General features: G+C 36.0%; 1 protein-coding gene and 1 pseudogene across 9 annotated transcripts in view; one reads left to right on the top strand and one right to left on the bottom strand.

Annotated features, from left to right (window-relative positions):
• Positions 1-20,568, top strand: part of LOC102995380 (60S ribosomal protein L12-like) — a 78,823-nt pseudogene that overhangs the window by 32,017 nt on the left and 26,238 nt on the right.
• Positions 1-20,568, bottom strand: part of SSX2IP (SSX family member 2 interacting protein) — a 39,738-nt gene that overhangs the window by 2,554 nt on the left and 16,616 nt on the right. For 2 of the 9 annotated variants that reach the window (XM_024119684.3, XM_028489198.2), the window contains exons 2-13: positions 19,156-19,282; positions 18,393-18,567; positions 17,713-17,925; positions 16,862-16,972; positions 15,144-15,279; positions 12,358-12,433; positions 12,099-12,288; positions 8,892-9,042; positions 6,835-6,971; positions 6,308-6,481; positions 2,726-2,840; positions 2,075-2,240 (exon numbers count right to left, since the gene is read on the bottom strand). In XM_024119684.3, the coding sequence (XP_023975452.1) occupies positions 2,075-2,240; positions 2,726-2,840; positions 6,308-6,481; positions 6,835-6,971; positions 8,892-9,042; positions 12,099-12,288; positions 12,358-12,433; positions 15,144-15,279; positions 16,862-16,972; positions 17,713-17,925; positions 18,393-18,567; positions 19,156-19,193 (1,682 nt within the window). In that variant the 5' untranslated portion in view covers positions 19,194-19,282. Of the gene's footprint in view, positions 1-2,060; positions 2,241-2,725; positions 2,841-6,307; positions 6,482-6,834; positions 6,972-8,891; positions 9,043-12,098; positions 12,289-12,357; positions 12,434-15,143; positions 15,280-16,861; positions 16,973-17,712; positions 17,926-18,392; positions 18,568-19,155; positions 19,283-20,568 lie in introns of those variants that run through there. The other 7 variants (XM_028489200.2, XM_024119685.3, XM_024119691.3 and 4 more) reach the window with 7 other exon arrangements.

Raw genomic sequence — 20,568 nt, 5'->3', positions numbered from 1 at the left:
CTCTTTTAGGTACAGAACGCATTACAAGCACACTTCATTTTATGGCATTTCAATTTATTGCACTTTGCAGATACTGCATTTTTTTTCAAACAAAGGATTATGGCAACCCTGGGTTGTCAGATGAATTAGCATTTTTTAGTGATAAAGTATTTTTAAATTAAGGTACGTACATTGTTTTTTTAGACATAATGCTATTGCGCACTTCATAGATTACAGTACAGTGCACACATAACTTTTATATGCACTGGGAAACAAACAAGTTTGAGTATCTCACTTTGTTGCGATATTCGCTTTATTGCAGTGGTCTGGAACTGAACCTGCAACATCTCCGAGGGCTGCCTGTATTTGTAAATGGTGAGCAGAATGTCTGTCTAAATCTATACACAGAGTTCTGATTGGTCAAATTTGGGGGCTTCAATAACATTCTATGTAAGAAAATACTCTGACCTTATATTTTTTTGATTGTAAATTAAACAAACTTTAACTTCCCATATTTCACACATCAACCTATTGGCTCTAACTGCAAAACACAGCCTAAATCCAAGCACAGTGTTCTGTCTTCATGTAATGACCCTAGGGTGCAAATTACCACATCTCTCACCTCAACTCCACTGATGATTCTTAAATGGCTCTCCTGGCTTGTGCTCCTACAATCTTGTTTCTCGTAGAATAAAATGTAGTATTCTTTTTAAAACTTGGATTTTTAAAGAATCATTATCTCACTTAAAAGGTCTCCAATGCTTTTCCATTGCCCTTAGAACAATACCCAACTTACAAGTACAGACTAACCCAGTTGACAGATGCAACCTCAAGTGTGTGGTGGGAGCACAAGCAGAGCAGGGCTGTATATAAACAATGTTAGTTGTGAGTTGAGTTGATAACTGCTGAACCTGGGTGATGGGTACACAGGGTCCCTGACCTCATTCCCTCCACCTGTGTATACATCAGAAATTTTACATGATGTTACCTCCCACCCTCACACCTCCTGGCCGTGCTCACTAACTACACTCGCCGTCCACAAACACACCCGTGTCCCGCCTCAGGGTTCCTACCCTTGCCTGGAGGACTCTTCCCCTAGCTCCTTTTTTGCCCTCCAGTGTTCACTTAGAGTCCGAATCCTTTTAAAGGCCAACTACAAATGAGAGTGCCTTGTCCTTTTTTAAAACTTCATATTTTTGTTTAAAAATTTATCTATTTCACAATTCTTGGTCCAAGGGCTAGCTGGTGTCTTCAGCACGCAGCTCCACACCAGTCTCTCTCTCACTACAACACGCCAACTGTGCTGCAGCCCTGGTTCCTGCTTTCTAAGGCTCCTGGGAAGGTCCTTGTGCCACTGTCTCCTATGTTAATGAAGAGGAGAGCGATCACCACCACACTTTGCGACATGTCCCTTTGCTCTTTGCTACTCCTCTCTATCTCCCTAGGAATGTTCTATCTGCTTAGTTCAAAATCAATCCTGGAATAGGCTCTGAGGTAGAGTACTGATATTATACCTTAGAAAATGATGTAACAACTTAAGACAGAGGAAAATACCACAATGTATCAGTAAAAAGCAGTATCTGGCTCTCCTGGGGGTGGGGAGCAACTCTGTCTACCCTGTCATCCTTGGGCACAGATCCTCTTCACCAGTCAAGGGGAGGGGGCTTTTCTCGGGTCTTTGTCCTTCCACACCAATAAAATGGGCATACCACAAGAAACTCTAAAATAGGTACTCTACAGAAACTATCAAAACAATATCCTTCTATTCAGTTCAATTAAATTATTAAGTAACTCCTGAAATAAGATTGTATTTTAAATTGTATTTTACATGTGAAATAGAAAGAATCACATTATATGACTTAGCTCCCAGAAGACAGGGACCAGAGCTACCTTGTTCACTACTGTATTCCCAGCACCTAACAGGTGTCTACACATAATGGATAGCCAATAAATATTTGTACAATGAATGAGTCAATCTACTCAATTCCTCTCCAGAGTCTCTACTGTTGCTCGTCCTAGACACGCCAACTTTTCCTTTGCAACACAACTCTAGCACTTTAACAAATATGTGAGAAGATCACCTATAGACCAGTACCTATGTTCAGATACACAGGAACGTGTCTGGCAAAAGTCTGAAGTAGAAGGAGAAGCAGGAAGAGATTTAGTAAGTTTAGACGTGCAAACTGGAGACCCACTAGGCGCACCGTGAGGCTTCTTTTGCCGTGGCCTCGAGTGTACTGTAGGGTTGTCCCGATCAGAACCTGTTTAAAAAAGAAAAAAAGAAAAAAAAAAAGGAAGGAAAAAAGGCACTACATATGGAAAAGCATTAAATACAGTGAAGGTAATGAACTAGGGTCCTAGACTAGATTCATTTGCAGTTCTAAGTGAGGTGTGAGAGAACAAATTAATCTAAACATCCACTGTAGCCCTATGAGTCTAGTCTAGCTAATCTGGTGATGTTTGTTATGCACAGTCCACAAACATTTAGAAGGATCTAGTTTAAAAAATATTTCTAGACTGTGAATTTTCAAAACTTGACATTATTACACTCACAACAAAAGTTGCTCTGGGTATGCAAAGTCCTCCTGTCATTTCTATTTTGACTACAGTAAATAAAATATCAAAGTTAATTTTTAGTTCCAATTAGAGAGTTCTTACTGGTGACTGCTAAAGTTATATATTTATAATAATCTACAGTACTTTATTTACATGCATTTTCAGATTAAAGAGTTTATGAAGTACTCACTTCCTGAGAAGGCACTGAAAAGTTTCACATTTTCTGAGTTCTGGTGGTCAAAGGTAGTCATATTTAGGAACTGTTGCTTTAACCAACTGGCTCTTTCTTCTTCAAATGCCTTTCTCTACCATCACAAGCAAACCAAAGAAATACCGATCAATACTTCAACGTTCACACAATTGCCATTTCACACGATTTCTCTAGCTATTTGTGTCTGCTCTCTGATTATCTCTATAAATTTAGTCAAAGGAATTAACCCTAGAAAACTAAGAAAAATTTCATTTAAGAAAATTATGTTTAAAAAATAAAAATTCACCTGTTTCTCCTGACAAGCCAACTACTATTTTCACATCAATTCTGAATAAATTCAAGTGTATAACACAAAATAATAAGCATGTTAGCATAACTTTAAACATATGGAATATGAGCATAACTTTTGAACACAAAAAACATGGTAAATATAAGATTACAAACAACAGAAAAATTGACATTTACCCTATTGTAAACTAATCACTTGAAAAAAAAAAAGAGATATGACTTCATCAAGCACTGCTCTCATCCTCCAAGCATCTCCCAGTACTAGCAGCCGTCACCACTAGACCACAGAGGGCCTATGTCAAACCGCCTCCTTCTGAATAGCTAATTAGCAATCCTAAATTCTCCCTCTCCCCTCGGTTCTCTCGTACTTCCTTCCCATCCTTCACTGGCCCCACTGTCCTCAGTGACCAGAGGCAGACAGAGTCTCAGGCAGAGAATGGGGAGTGGTATGCAAAGCAGCAACACTAGCTCTTGGAGTAGCGTCAGGGGTGGTGGGGGGATATGGGCTCAGAAACACAGCTGATCCCATAAGACAGGAGGAAATGCTGGTGCAAACAGTTTTTGCCTCCTGAGGAAGACAGCTATTGATGACACAGACTTTCATAATTACAGAGGAAGGTCATGTCAGCTACTTAAGATAACGTATAGTCTTTTCATTCATAAATATTAATACAAAATCATGGATCACCAGACATTTGAAGAAAACTAACAGCATAAAAGAAAAACAGCCAGGATAAATAAAGAGAACTGGCCAAGGGAAACAGTTCAAGATAAACTTTTTTTCAAATAACACAAATTATCAGACAGATTTATGAATATCTGAAAAATATAATGGTATACCAAAAAAATCAAAAAATAAGGACGTTAGAAAACTTAAAAGATAAATTCTGAAATAACTCAGTGGATGAAGTGAATAATAAAACTGACCTTTGCTTAATACCAGGTTGGTGATGCCCAAGATAACAGTGAGAAAATATTCCTGAATTCAGAACATAAAGTCAATCTATAGATGTGGTCAGAAGGCAAAACATTTGTCTAATAGAAGTTCCAGAATGCAAGAGAAGAAGGAAAAAATACAGAATTGAAGAAAATATCCCTAAACTGAAGAAATATAGTGTCTTCAGGCTGAAAGGAGCTACCCAGACGTATCCTGGTAAAATTGCAGAACTCTTAAGAACATAAAATTCCAAAAGCTTCCAGAGAGAGGGAAAAACAAAACACAGGTATCTACAAAGTAATACAGGTTATATTACAGCCAGGCTTCTCATGAGCAAAACAAAACACTGGAAGAAATGGAATAACTCAAGTTTTGAGGGGAAAAGTTGGAAAACTAAATTCTATATCCAGCCAAACCAATCAAATAAGAATGTATTTTTGGATATTCCAGAATTCAGAGTATTTTTCACTCACACACTACTTATGAAAAAATTACTCAAGAAAGTAATACAGCAAATTGGAAAAGGAACCAAAGAAAGAGAATATAACATGAGATATAAGTTGAATCTGATTCAGGAAATCATAAAGGAAGCTACAAAGAAAGTCAAAGTATTTACTACATAGTGATACATGGAAGATTTTCTTCCATGTGGCAAAATCTTAATAACAGAATATTTTGTATGTGCCCAAAAAAATTACTTGGCTATAGAATGAATAACATTTACACAATCACTATGTTACCACGTTCTTTCTGGTTTTTAATTCTTAAGTCTCAATCGTAGACAAAGTACTTACACCTGAATTGTATTAAAAGACAGAATATAAACGTGATAATCCTTGACAATGAAAACTAGTATCACAGACAGAAACTGGGGAGTCGAAGGGTAAGGGCAGTACAACAAGGGTAACTACAGGATGTCCCCATCTTTCGCCTCAGGGATAAACCTATACTGTCTGAAGTTGAGCAAACCTGAAATGGCAGCATTAAACAAATTTACTTAAAGCAAAAAAGTCAACCAGGAGAAATAATTCTTTAAAAAGTAGCTTAAAAAAGTAAAAATATTATGAAGAAATCATATGTAAATGAGAAAGTGTAGATGGGAGGTATGATAAAGACACTAAACTCCTTATCTTTCATAGTGGGGGATCGATAGGCTTATATCGATCAAAACAGTACTTCTGCGAAGTACTATTTTAACTTGAAATAAAGTTCAAAAAAGGTTGAACTTCATTTCAAGTTAAAATAGTACTTCCCAGAAGAATCACAAACTTTTAACAGTGGATACTTCTGAGGAATGAAACTGGCAATAAGAATGGAGGATACTGTCTTACTTTGTAGCTTTTTGTATGGATTGAGTTTCTTTTTAAAAACTATTTTCAGACATTACTTCTCTAATTTTTGAAAAGGAAATATGCAGGTAATACACTGCTAAAGAAAAAAGAGACCTGTCAAAGTGTATACACATACAGTTCAAACTGTTAACTGTTAATGCATTCATCCCTGGGTAAGGGGACGGAGAGAGAGAGAGAGAACTTTATTTTTACTGTATTCTACCCCTAACCCCCTTTTTTAAAAACAAAAGACATGCTCTTGGTTGCACTCTCTTCTGACTCTACACCTTCTGACAGTGGAGACATGACAGATGCCCAAAAGAAACCTCTTGTGTGAAGCTAAACCCTTAACAGTAGAAAGCCACCCAAAGGACTTTCCTGGCAGCGCAGCGGTTAAGAATCCGCCTGCCAATGCAGGAGACACAGGTTCAATCCCTGGTCGAGAAAGATCCCACACACTACAGAGCAACTAAGCCTGTGCACCACAACTACTGAGCCTGTGCTCTAGAGCCCATGAGCCACAAATACTGAGCCCACACACCTCAACTACTTAAGCCTGTGCCCCTAGAGTCCATGCTCTGCAAAAAGAGAAGCCACTGCAATGAGAAGCCCATGCACCGCGATGAAGAGTAGCCCGCTTGCCGCAATTAGAGAAAGCCTGCGTGCAGCAACGTGGACCCAATGCAGCCAAAAAAATAACATAAAACAAAACAAAACAAAATAAAATAAAGAAAGCCACCCAAAAGGGATGATAAATGCTTATAGTTTTTTCAATAAAAAAATTTTTTTTCAATACAAAAATTTTTCAATTCCCAAATCTGGTAAAGGCAAAATGATATCCTTCTGTTACAGCTTCCATTTCAAGCTATTTGTGAAATCACTGGTAAAATACTTGAGAAAAAAATGGATAGCAAAGAAACAAGAAAAAGCAAAACTTAGATGCATTCTACTGACCTCTCCAGGGCCTTCAAATGCTCTACAAGGAAAGCCAATTGCTTAAAATACCTCCAATCCTAGGCGAATAGCTGCTTCTGTAAAGCTTCGTCTTTCTTTCTCGAAATTCTTCTTTTGCTCTTTAAATAGGGACCATTCTTCTTTGAGGCGTTCCTTTTCTTCCAACAAGTAACAGTCTCGTAGCAGTGAAGTGGTGTCATCATCACATGCAGTAGCGAGCTGCTGCTATTAAATTTTAAAACATAGTAAGTTCCAGAGGGTCCCTGCAACACTCCAACAAGTTGAAATGAATGCAAGGGAAAAAAGCAGGTCAAATTTTAGGGGAGGGAGAGAAATGATAAAGAATCAGAAAGTCAACTGAAATGAGGAGTCTCATTTCCCAAATGCTTCTAACTGGCAAAGCCCCCACTAAGGAGTGCTATGTGGTCTATCTCTGGGCAAGCACAGAACTTAGTTTAGACTGAAAAATGTCAAATGCTACAGATCTTATGAAAGAAAGGAGTAAAAATATAGTAAGATTAAGTAAAATTCTGACCCTTCACAGGGGAGAACAGCTTTAAAAGGTGCCTCGCATTTACCTGTAAAAGTTGCTGCTGAGTTTTAATCATTTCTTTACACTGTTGAATTTCTAACTCAAGTTTTTCAGTTTCTTGTTCATGGTCTTGTCGTGAGATTACATCTTCATCATTAAAACCTTCTAGATGTACCTTTGAAACTAACACAAAACCAGTAATTTGACATAAACCTTACAGTCATCATTTTAGTTTATGGTGTTTGGGGACATATATTTAAAAATCAAGGCTCACAGAACTTTTCCCTTTCTGGAATCTTGTAGGTTTTCTAAAAGGTAGGTATTTCCTTTGCCCTTTAAAAATTCCATAAGCTATATAATAAAATAAAATAAAATATATTATTTTAACACTAAAAAATTTTTTAAAGCACCAAGCAGCTCTAAGGAGTTCAGGGCAACTATAAATTCAAGCTATTTCTGGACTAAATGATATCCTTACTTACAGAGCTCTATTGTCAACATTTAATCTGTAATTCATATTTATTCACGATTATGTCCTAATTAAAAATGTACAACCTATATTCACAGAAAAATTAACATTCATAAACTATGTTCTTTTGACACTTCCTCAAAGATCAGTGCAGTGCTACAAATCTTGCTGTTATTAAATTCAAATATGAAGTCCAAAAATACTTGCTATTTACTAATAGACAATGATGACTGAAATCAATAAAATCTCATGCAAAGTAATTTTGATACTATTATTTTGCTGATTGCTCTTTACTTTTGGAGACAATTAGCACTGAGTTTGTCATTTTTGACCATTTAGAATAAATTTTCTTTAAATAGACTTCATTTACTTAGCAGAAATCTTAATTTTCTTGATTTAAAAGCATGCAAATCTTAAAGAAATATAAAATAAGGATATATTCATCCACATATATCTATTTATACTATCTATAATGACAAGAAGTGGCATCTAAAATAATAGACTGTTAAGTGAAAAAAGCACAGTATAGGAAAAAGACATGTAATATTCAATTTTTGGTTTGTATACACTTAAAATAAATATTTTGCGAGCACACAGAGGAAGGTCTAGAAAGGTATGCACCAAACTATTAGGTGTTACACATAGGGAATAGAGACCTGAATATTCTACTTTATATATTGGGTTGGTCAAAAAGTTCGTCTGGTTTTTAAGTAAAAATAAAAGACATTTTTCATTTCCACCAAGAACAAAATATTCATTAACCGAACGAACTTTCTGGCCAACCCAATACCTCCTAATTGATATTTTGCATCAAATGTCTATTGTTCTGTTTTTTTTAAAGAATTTTCTTTTTTTTTTAAATTAGTTATCTATTTTATACACATCAGTGCATACAGTCAATCCCAATCTCCCAATTCATCCCACCACCATCGCCCGCCCCCTGCTTTCCCCCCTTGGTGTCCATATGTTCGTTCTCTACATCTCTGTCTCTATTTCTGCCTTGCAAACCAGTTCATCTGTACCATTTTTCTTGATTCCACATATATGAGTTAATACACGATATTTGTTTTTCTATTTCTGACTTACTTCACTCTGTATGACAGTCTCTAGGTCCATCCACATGTCTACAAGTGACCCAAGAACTTTACTGAACAATGTATTCCTTAACCGAACGAACTTTTTGGCCAACCCAACACTTCCTAATTGATACTTTGCAACAAGTGTCTATTATTTTGAAAATAATTTAGAAATGAATTATTAGCAACCTAGGAATAGGCAAGTATCTAGGAATAATAAACAAAAGGTTCATATTTATACTATATTATGATTCATATTTTCCTGATTTCCATGATACAGTAAGAGACTCAGTTCACTTTATTCAATTGTCTTCTGCACCTGAAGCAGACAGACATATGATGTCCTCTTTTCGGAGACATTCGCTCTGAGAGCAAAGCATTTTTTTCTCAGTGAGGTTCAAACCACACGTCCGGAAGTAGGCAGAGTTTTGCTTTTCAAACCACCAGACTGAGCTAAGGACTTCAGTCTGAGCCCGTAACTTGGCTTTCCAGGTGACTGACTGAAGTCAGCTTACTGAGTGTCACAGCTCAATCTACCTGTATTCAGGCAGTACTTACCTTGGTTATCAAGTTTTTCTACATGACTTTTCAAAATTCTCCACTGTTTTCTGATGCTGTTGGTAAGCTGCTCTCTCACAGTTTCACAGGAAAGGTCCCACGTACTCTCTCTACTCAGTTCCCCAGCATCTTCTTCAATATCAGAGATAACCTGCAAGTGGCCAGAGATGAGAGGGAAAGACCAGAATCTTAAAATGGCTTTAGACACTCAGGCAGTAGTCATCAGACTGATGGTCAGAGACACATACCAAAATCATTTCTGTGCTGTATCTGAAGCATAAATGACCCAGTCCTTAACATAAATGTCTTGAGAAAATGCAATTAATACTGAAGATAGAAATTCCCCAACTCAGGTCTCTTCAAAGCTGAATTTGAAGCCCAACATAGTTAGTGACAAAAGTCATGGAACTGTGTGAGGAAGAGGAACCTGCCTCATGCTGTGTTAGGTGCTTTCTTATGTTAATTAGTCCTCAAATCATGTTACCACGTGGGGAAACTGAGGCTTAGAGAAGCAGACTAACTTTCCTGATGTCACACAGCTCCAGTCCAACTTGCCTCCAATTTTTGGTTGCTTTGACAAATAAACCTGTGAAATAATCTCCAAAGTAAAAGCAACTGTTAATCCTATTTTTCTCATATAATTTTTTTTATAAAACTGGAGATATTTTTCTCTGTATTCTACCAAGACATTAAATCACAGGAAAATGTAGCAATCTTTACTGATATGATCAAATAAAGTCAAAGCAGGATAAAGAACATAGGGAAGCAATACTAAATGTATACAAGTCATAATAACCTGCATCTACATAAAGTGGTCCTAATTTGTTATTAACATCCAGGATAGTAGATACATATACTTAACTAATTTGAACAATATATCTTGCTGGGGAAAAAAAAAGAAGAAAAGAGACGATGAAAAGAAAGAAGGGCTGATTAGACTGTTCCCACATGTACTGATAGATGCAGCAGGAGTGAGGGAGTGACAGAGTCTGAAGAACTGTATCAATAGTCTGAGGTCAGCAATGGGTTGGTAGAAGTCTAGGTCTCCCAGGGGGCGCAGGTGGGGAAAAACCCAGGGTGTGGTTCATTGTGACTCTGGTTCTTGCCAATCAACACTCTGGAGCTACCTGACAGTAATTCTTCCAAGGAGCTACACCTTCTCTGCTATACATTTCAAGGCATACCAGAATACTACAAATTAATTATTTAAATTAACTGCTGCACATTAATAATTGCCAGATTGAGTGAAACTCTAAAACCACAAAAAAGTTTAAAATTCATTTAACTTGAATTTTGGGTATATATTTTGGCTACAATTAAGCAAAATAATAAATGAAAATTTGGATGCTACCTAGGCATTACTCTTCTTGCTATAATGGGCCAAAATCTTTCCTTACAAGTAAGGAATGGGTGAATTACTTAAATTTTAAGAGATAACGTATCTAGAAAAAAAGGATCTTTTAAAAAACAGAAAATACACTTAAGATATTATTGTTTCTCCAAACTTCAACATTTGAATTATGAGAAATTATACAGGATACTATCATCTGAAAAAGATCTCCTTGATTTACTACCTACTTTTGCTGACTAAAAGCTGGTAATGAGACATTAGTAAAGGTTGGGTCCAAAACTGAAGAAACCACAGGAGTTACAGAAACTATGCTAACCCTGGCAAGGTATTAGTGAGTGTTAAGAAATGACCCAAAGTGATAGACTCTGAGAGAAAAGGTTAGTTAACTGAATATAAGATATGTCAAGCAGACCCCAAATTGGAGAGTCTAAAAAGAACATTCAGGTTCTTTTTTTAAAGAAGAAAAAAAAAAGGCAGGAGATGAGCTTATCAGTTGGACTGATTTGTGAAACCACAAAATAATCCTCAAATATAGGTTAATAAAACATGTTTGGTGACTTACTGGTAATTACTACTTCATCAACATTGTTATTTTCAGATTTTAGTTACTAATGTGAACATGCCTGAATCCAGAATTTAAATTTATATGTAAAGAACTAAGTTTAAAAACCTTTTCACCATTATGTGACTTTTTTTTCTGACCTCTACATGTTATGCCCTAATCAAATGATTTCCCCAGGCTTTCTACCTCAGAAAACACCTACTAAGGGCCAATTCAAATGTGACTTCCTCTGTGATGCCCTTCTTGATTGCCATAATTGTTTTATTTTACACACTGTACCACCCTATTATAGCTGTTAATGTGTATAATAATTACTTCTCTATGTGCCTGTCTCTCTCAAAAAAGGTTCTTGTGGGATGTAATGGTTTGAATGTTTGTGTTCTCTCAAAATTCTTATGTTGAAATCCTAACCTCCAATGTGATGGCATTCAGAGGTGGGTGATCTCAGGGAAGTGATTAGGTCATGTGGGTGGAGCCCTCATAAATGGGACCCCAGTGAGCTCTCTCACCTTTTCCCACCATGTGAGGATGAAAGAAGTCAGCAATCCAACCAGTAAAAGGACACTCACAGACACCAACCCTACTGGCATCCAGATTTTAGATTTCCAGCCTCCAGAATTACAAGAAATAAATTTTTGTTTGTTTATAAGCCAACCAGTCTATGGTACTTTGCTTTAGCAGCCTGTACTAAGGCAAAGGAAACAGTCAAAATCTTCTCAGCTTTTTCTCTCCAGGGACTAGAACATATAATGAACATTCAATAAATTTATGGACTAAGTGATTCTTTGGTTCCCAAAGTTAAATAAAAGTTTCACTCTCTGAAAAGTAGAGCTTGCTAAAGTTACTCAACATTTAAGCTACTTAAAGGATATTTGGCACAGTGGTTAAAAGCATGAGCTCTGGAGTGAGACAGACTTGGATTCAAATCCTAGTTCTGTCATGCGTGATTCTGAGATAGCTTTTGTGCCTCAATTTCCTCACCTATAAAATAGGGATAATCATAGTACCCAAAGCATCAATTATTATAAGACTAAAATGAGACAATGCTTATAAAGTGCTTTTCATGGTGCTTGGGACAGATTAAGTCCCCAGAAAATCACCTCCATCATTTCCTAGGGCATGTCTGTAAACTTACAGGGACATTTTTTTGGTTATCAGAGTGACTGGGGGTAGCACAGCAGTGAGTGTCCTGCGCAAAATATCAACAGCGTCCCCATTGAGAATACCTATCTACTGTTTTAATTGTTCTAATCAGTGATCTGAAGACTGTATTAGAGAGGAAAGAGCCACTTACAGTTCCTGTACTATCATCTGCTCTTTCTCTAGGTTTCTGCTTTTGGGGAGAAAGAAGAGAAATCATTTCCTTTTTCATTTGCTGAAGAACCTTCTTAAGTTCAGCATTTTCCATTAGGATTTGTTTCTGACGATATTCATAATCATTCAAGAGAATTTTATACATTTCATCTTCGTTCCTGAGAAAGAAACTGTCAGTATGAAAATGCAGTATAGAAAGGGAAGTCTGATTAAATGTGTCAGTTTCATTCGTGCCTTACCTGGCTTCAGTTTTACCCGTCCTCCAGGAGCCTCTTTTTCCATCAGCTCTCCCCACGTAATTTAAAACTTCCATAGCTACAAACATGTCCTTCTTGTTCATAACCAATTCTTGCCATACAAGTTTAAGTGTTTAAAACCCTCACGGTCTATATCACGTAATTTAAAACTTCCATAGCTACAAACATGAACACACAGAACAAAACCAATTCTTACCATACAAGTTTAAGTGTTTAAAACCCTAACGGTCTATATGCATTAGGGACGTAAGTCAACCTGGTATACAAATTAGGATTTAGGCTCAAACAGCCCAGATTTTAAGTTCCAGTTCCATCACTCATAAGCCTGAGATCCTGGCGAGTTACTTAACGGCTAAGCCTGTTTCTTCATTAATCGGGTGGGAATAATGAAAGTATCTATCAAAGAGTTGTGAAGAGTGAAAGAAATGTTAAAGTACTTAACACAGTAAGCACTTAATAAGTATTCATTTAATTATCATTATTAATTTTATCATCGGGATTGGTAAACTATGGCCTGTGGGCAGCTGCCTGATTTTGTAAATAAAGTTTTATTAGGACACAGCCACACCATTTGTTCATCTCTTTTCTATAGCTACTTTTGCACTACAGTGGCAGAGTGACAAAAGACCACAGAACCCAGAAACCTCAAAATATTTACTATTTGGGTCACTACAGAAAAAGTTTGCCATGCCCTGTATCATGACTACCATCATCCTCCTCATCAAAGGAGACAAGGCTCCTGACAGTATTAATGTGTCTTCTGCCCCAGGTAGAGATGAAAGCAGTTGGCATAAGAAGGAAAAAAGATGAGAATAAATTATTATAATTTTAGAGCTGATAAAAATCATTATAGAACTGTCACTTCCAGTTGGGTCTGGACCAGGAAAAGAGCCAGACGACCATAATATAAGGGTTCTGCTATAGGGTTAAATATTTAATAAACTTCTCTAACTGTTACATTTTATACTTCTAGCATTTCATCCTGCCCTTTAATTTTGCTATTCCCTTTATGAATGAATACAAGGTTAACCACACATTTCATCCTGCCCTTTAATTTTGCTATTCCCTTTATGAATGAATACAAGGTTAACCAATCTTAAAAACCAATAAGTGTCCAAGTTTAAGATGTATAATCTCAGAATACTTAGATATCTAACCTTGTTTTAACTGCTAATTATCACACTTACATTTTTCAATAATTTAAAAATAAAATGTTCAAATAACTGCAACAGCGCTGCTGTACAGAATGACAGTGACACAGTGAACACTGAACTGCTTGCTGGTAACAGGCTTAGCCCACCATGTGACAGCTTGAAACATCTGCTCATCAGCTGTTGTATGCAAGTCCAAGTTCAGAATAATGTATAATGTAGGTTAGATGACAGCCTATAGTCCACTTGGAAACCACTCTTCAATAAATCAATGCACATACTTCCTGTTCCCTGAATCTTGGCAGGCCAGCAAAACTTTATCAGTGTAGCTCTACTTTTGTGTGTGTAGTTCTATTTTTTTTAATTGAATTACAGTTAATTTACAGTGTTGTGCTAGTTTCTACTGTACAGCTAAATGACTCAGTTATTACACATTATATACATTCTTTATTTATATTCTTTCCCACTATGGTTTATCCCAGGAGACTGGATATGGTTGCCTTTGCCATACAGTAGGACCTTGTTGTTTATCCATTCTAAATGTAATAGTTTGCATCTATTAACCCCAAACTCCCAGTCTACCCCTCCTCCTTCCTCCCCTCCCCCACGGCAACCATAAGTCTGTTCTCTATGTCTGTGAGTCTGTTTCTGTTTTGTAGATAGGTTCATTTGTGCCACATTTTAGATTCCACATATAAGTGATATCATATGGTATTTTTCTTTCTCCTTCTGACTTACTTCACTTAGTACGATAATCTCTAGTTGCATTCATGTTGCTGCAAATGGCATTATTTCGTTCTTTTCTATGGCTGAGTAGTGTAGTTCTACTTTTTAATCTACACTATTTACTTGAAATTATGCACAAACGTGAATGAAATAAGTTGTAAATTAGTTTTCAAAAGAATAATAGAAAACAAGTATACTTTAACAAACAAAACTTTCACAGTCAGCTGTACTTCAAAAATGCACAGCTAAACTAATTTAAAAGAATTTAAACTGACATGAATGATTTGGCCTGATAAACCATTTTATGAAGTTAACTCAAAAATCACACTTTTGGGGGCTTCCCTGGTGGCGCAGTGGTTGAGAATCTGCCTGCTGATGCAGGGGACACGGGTTCGTGCCCTGGTCCGGGAAGATCCCACATGCCGCGGAGCGGCTGGGCCCGTGAGCCATGGCCGCTGAGCCTGAGCGTCCGGAGCCTCTGCTCCGCAATGGGAGAGGCCACGGCAGTGAGAGGCCCGCGTACCACAACAACAACAACAAAAAATCACACTTTTGGTACTCAGAAACTGATCCTGATTTTTAATATAATCAGTTCTTTGCTATGAAAGGTTAGAGCGTCCTCTGGCTTAGTTTTTCTCTGTGGATTAATCCTATATCTGTCATGTTAACAAATTTATATGCAACTAATGGAGCAAAGCAAAATTACTATTTTTCAACTAACCAGTTGTCTCAATTTCTAGTTTACATGGATATATACCGTCTAAAATCAATTGTATAAAGCATGAAAAGGACACTTCATGAATTATTGAGCTCAATCCCTCTACATTTATTTCTTAGTGTAATACTAGCTTATTTATTCCCATTGCTTTATCTTAGCCAGCTGTTCCTTACCTATTTTTTTATCCTTCTTGTTCATAACAAGTTGATGTAGACGTTCCTTTAGTTTATTATATTCACGCTCTTTTCTCTTCATATCATGATTATATTGAGTAGCTCGACTTGCAATAATACTTTGTAATTTCTGCACCTAAAAAAAGCATCTTCTATTAAGTGAGTCCCTTTAGGACTGGTAAACCCAGTTAAAATTTACAAATTCAATAGAGAAAAGAAGTCCTAGAATTCAGCTCCTCATATATTAGTTTAAGAATTCGAGGATTATTCCTCCTTCTCTGTAATCACTGGAAATCACTCTTTAAAATATTAAATGAAGCACATAAAGTTTTTATGTTTTAATTATGAAGTTTCCAGAGCTGCTAACTCTCTAAATTATCGTCTACACCTTTCACCCTACATACAGATTCTGATCATTTAGAAACCACAAACTCTTATGGAAGTATTAATGTGATTAAAGCTTCATTTGAAGCAAGTAGATTTATCTGATCATTTGTAATGACTTCCTTTTACTAATGACTTGAATCACTTTATCCTTTATCAATCTGTGACAAGGCCAATTAATCATGACACGTGGCAGTAGATAAACAGGTTCATTTTTCTCTGATCAAAAACAGTTCTCAAATTAGAGTGACACAAACAGCAGAGAGAATCCAGTTCAGACATTTGCTGAGTACATATTATATGCCAAGCACTACTGGTCAATGTTTATATCTACTAAGACTTCTCAGGCAGCCCTGGAAAGGAAGTAAGTTCTATACTGACATTCTTTATCTCTGCTAAAGACGATCATGTTCAACTTAATCCTCACTGAGGAAGAACTATAGTCAAACCATTTCAAGTATAATCAACAGATTAAGTCAAAATTTTCTGTGAAATAACTCAAGGAAAAGTATAAGTAACCTTGTGGTTTGGTTAAGATACTTCTTACCCACTTACTAAATATACTACTAAATAATCAAATATGGTAAAACAAATCTGCCTAAATCACTACAAGGTCCTTAGAGAAATATGCTCCCTTAAAAGTCTTTAATTATAGTGAGCAACATATACAACACTGAAAATGTTATGGTTTTATAGTTATCACGTGGTCAGAAATCAAACTGCAGAGCAATAAAAACATAATGATTTCTTCTTACATAAATTGAAAGATAATTTCAAATGCATTAACTCTACAGGTCCAAATACTAAGTAATCACTAAAGCAAAAATGAGATTAGAATTATGATGTCTTCAGCCTAAAAATGAGATTTTTAATCTGAATTGCTTTTTTTAAACAGTAACTTGAGTGTCCATTTTAGTCAAGTAATTGCCTGATTGGATAAACAATGTTGACATTTAAGACAGTGCAAGAAGAGGCATTCCAGATATAAATAAAGGTATAGCAGAGAATAAAAGATCTGCATTTAAAGCGTCCTTGTGTCTGACAAAAAGTTAACAGTGCATGTGAGTCCACGACAGATGGTATAGGGCACTGGGATGTCACGAGCTCTGGACTAACCTACTAGGGCAAATGGATGCACCTGGGTGCATGGGGAGGGTGGTGGGGAGGGCTCCTGGCCTCTCAGTTAAATGCTATACGACACTATACACACAGTTCCTCCAGACCAATGTGACACAGGGTGAACAAATGGTTCTTTCTCGTTTTAAAGTCGTGACCATTATGGTCACCTCAAATTCCAAAAAAATAAACTTTATCTGCAATAACTGACAACTCACCTCATCTTTCTCATTTTTCAGTAGCTGATGCAAATTCCTGTTCTTGCATTGTAACTGTCTGTCTCTTTCCTGAAGACCAATCATTTCTCTCCTGGAGGTTTCCAGTTGTTCCTAAAACATTCATATGCAATTTTGATTAAAATTAACATAGGATTCAGAGCAACTGAATCCTTAAAAGATTAGTAAAAACAAGTTACATAAACTAGGGTTTGTTACCTAAAATTGAAGTTTAGCAGCACATAAAATGTTTATTTAAAACAATTACTATAAAGCTTGATACCTGATACTTGAGAAAGAGCCAAAAATGATTTGGAGCTAAGTATGAAGAAGACAGGTGACCAAGCAAAGTAGAACACTTCAGGTCAAAAAGGGTGGGACTACAGCATGACACCAGTTCTGCCTTGCAAGCAGTAAACTCAAGATTCTTCCTAGAGGGCATAGATGCCCTCAAGAATATTCTTGAAATTTACTGATGCAATCTCTCACAGTAAGACTATTTTAAGTTAAGCATCTACTTTATTAAGCAAGACTGGATAGGGTGGGAGAATCCTTATTTTATTTTCCTCAGATATAAGTATTTCCTAATCTAACTTTCTACAGTTTCAGCAAGACACTAAACAGTTCATAAAATCATCACCTTTGATATAGATAGTATTAGGAAGCAGCACAACTGATTTGTACAAATTACATTCAGTTTTACTTTCCAGTTTAAAAAAATCCTAAAACTTAAAAAAAAATCCTAAAACTTAAAAAAAAACCCTAAAATGTGTTTGCTAAATAAATCCAATGAAAATTTAGTTTCAAACTACATAACAATGGCATTGAAATACAAATTGAGATGTAATTTCTACCTTAAGTTTTGCATAGCAGTTCTGCAGATGGTCCATATCACTTCCCAGTTTCAGATTCTGTGTTTCCACATTTTCCTGAGCTAGAAGGTTCTTCCGCTGAAGTACAAGTAGCTCATTCATACAATTTAAAACAGCAACTATATTTAATTCTCTCTTTGTCTCTTTACCTTTGGATTCTTCATATAATGAAGGAAAACCGAAAGTAGTCAATTCCTAGTAGGAGAAAATGTTTTCCTAAAAGTTGGTTACCGGACAACTTAATAAATAAACAAAAGACAGAAATATTTTCTGAGAAAGAAAACTATCCTGAGGTAGTTAAGAAAGTAGCACCTATGCCAAAGGACAAAGAATTAAGAGAACTGGGCTCTTTTAGCCTCTGCTCTACAATCACCTGTGATCTGGAGAAGGCACTTAGGTTTCTGCATCAGTAAAATAAGGGTAAGACTCCCCGTGGAGGGGCCCCTGGGGTGATAGGGGATCCAACCTGCTCCAGACAAAAACGTTTGCCTCGTGTATCTAGACTAGATGGTCACCAAGGTTCTCTGCAAATCTAATACAAGTCCCGGGCCAATATGTAACATACTTGTGGCTTGACAAGTTTTTCTCATACCTTTGATATGTTCTATTATATAACATGATTTATGTTATTTATTGCTTCTTACAAAAACAAAACATGTTACCTGATCAAGATATGAAATACTTTGTTCAATATTCTCTTCTGTGCAGAAGGCACTAAAAAAACTGTGCACATTTTTTGATAAAGGTATTGAAGAGCATAGCACTTGCTGTGAGTATAAACTTGATGGAGACATCTTTGTTTCTGAGGTATATTGAGAGATATATTTGCTTTCTGAAAAAATCAGTAAAAGGCATTTATGTAAATAATTTGTAAAAATGCATACAAAGCTAACAACATAATCTCCATTACCAAAGATTTTGAATTATTGAAATATTTTTAAGTTTTTTCAAATTAGGACAAAGCTGGTTTTTGTATGAAAACTATGTAATTTTTTCCAAAAAGATACAACTAATAAAGTGGTGCTCTTAGAAAAGGCATGTTAAGCTACAATATACTATCTTAATTTACAATACGTTAGATTTATAAAATAGATAAAACCCACTTGTCTATGCACTCAAAGTTTATGTGATTAAAGAAATAAATCAGAGAAATGTACTGAAGTAGCCAATGAATTTATTTCAAATGCAGAAAAGTCTCCTCCTCAAGTAATCAACTATTCAGCCAAAGCACTTAACCCCACTGATTAGGCACAATACTTAGCTCTCCGTGATAATTTTACTGAAGATGAAAATTATATATTTTACAACTATTTATGTCTCTCTCTGGTTACATCTTCAATATTTTTGGTAATTACAGTGTCACTGAAAATTAACCTTTATAATTACTGCTTTTGCTTACAACTATTCTAAACTCAGTTAGCTGAAGACAGACCTGGATCTGTGACAGTCATCCAATCTCCCATAGCAATTGCCAGAGCCAGGATACCTGAGGAACCAGTTCAGCAATGAAACATTCAGCCCAGATGCTGTCACTCTTCTATGTAGGCATCTCCTTAGAAAACAAATCACAGAATAACAGCATCTAATTAAAAATATGAAAGCAAATATAAAGCCAATGTGTAATAATTAGTTGTATGTACTTCAAAACAGATGGATTCTGCATTATTTACCTCCCGTACTCTCACACAGAACATAGTAGAGCTTAATAATTGTGTGGTGTGTGTGCAAGAATCAAGGTAAATGACTTCTCAAGTTATACTAAGGTATTCGCATTACATCATACACAAAGTACATGGTACATGACCTGACTCACAATATAAGGTACAGAATTGTACTAAGTAATAAATATTTCCAAACTATACCCTTTAAAGTACGATTCCTACTTACACAGATGAAAAGATGAAAAATTTCTTGGCCAGCATTCCCATTTTTTGTTGTTTTTACTAACTATACTAACAAAACTTTTAATTACAATTCCTAGTGTTGGCAGAGACGTAGTGAAATGAATACTCCCATACATTGCTCTCCAGAAAAATTAGATCAATTTATACTACTACCAAGCAATCTGGCAATATGTATCAAAAGTCTTAATAATGAAAATATATTTTGATCCAGAAATTCCACTTTTAAAATTTTATCCTAATAAAATAACAATTTTCACAAAGATTCACCTACATATTGTTCTTTACAATGCCAAAAAAAAAAAACCCAGAAATAACATATATGTTCCACAGTAGGAGACTGGTTACATAAATAATACATTTATACGCTGGAATACCATGTAACGTTTAAACACAGCCATGTAGAATTAGGTGGCTAACAAATACACAAAAGGCAAGAAATGCATATGAATAAAGTAGACTTAGAAACACATAACCGTTTTAGTCTATTATTGATGCCTCTACTTTTTTACAGAGATAATGAAAGTAGTAACTATTTCTCCACCATAAAAAAATTCAAATGAAATTATACACAGCAACTGGAAATTGATTTCAAGGTCAGGGATATGAAGAGGAGAGGTGAAGACTACAGGCAAACTGGAGAACACATGTCAACACTTTGGACAAGCTGCTTCCCAGCCACAATAAATTGTGGCCAAAAGAGAAAGCAATTCCCGTGCTGATACATCTTTCCATTTTTTAAGAAATGTTGAAATTCTGGATTTCTATGTGAAATCTCCTAATTTTAAAATATTAGACGCTAATTAAAAACAGTAACTACGCAAGTTATCCAGTGGAAGGGGGAACAGCTGGAAGGGGGAGATCAGAGCGCCACCTATGCTTTGATCTGAGAGGTGGCTACTTAGGCACACACAACAGGACGATTCATGAAACTGTA

The sequence above is a fragment of the Physeter macrocephalus genome, chromosome 4 (assembly GCF_002837175.3).
Source record: "Physeter macrocephalus isolate SW-GA chromosome 4, ASM283717v5, whole genome shotgun sequence".
In the NCBI taxonomy this organism is placed as follows: Eukaryota; Metazoa; Chordata; class Mammalia; order Artiodactyla; family Physeteridae; genus Physeter; species Physeter macrocephalus.
This window is presented reverse-complemented; position numbering and strand designations above follow the sequence as displayed.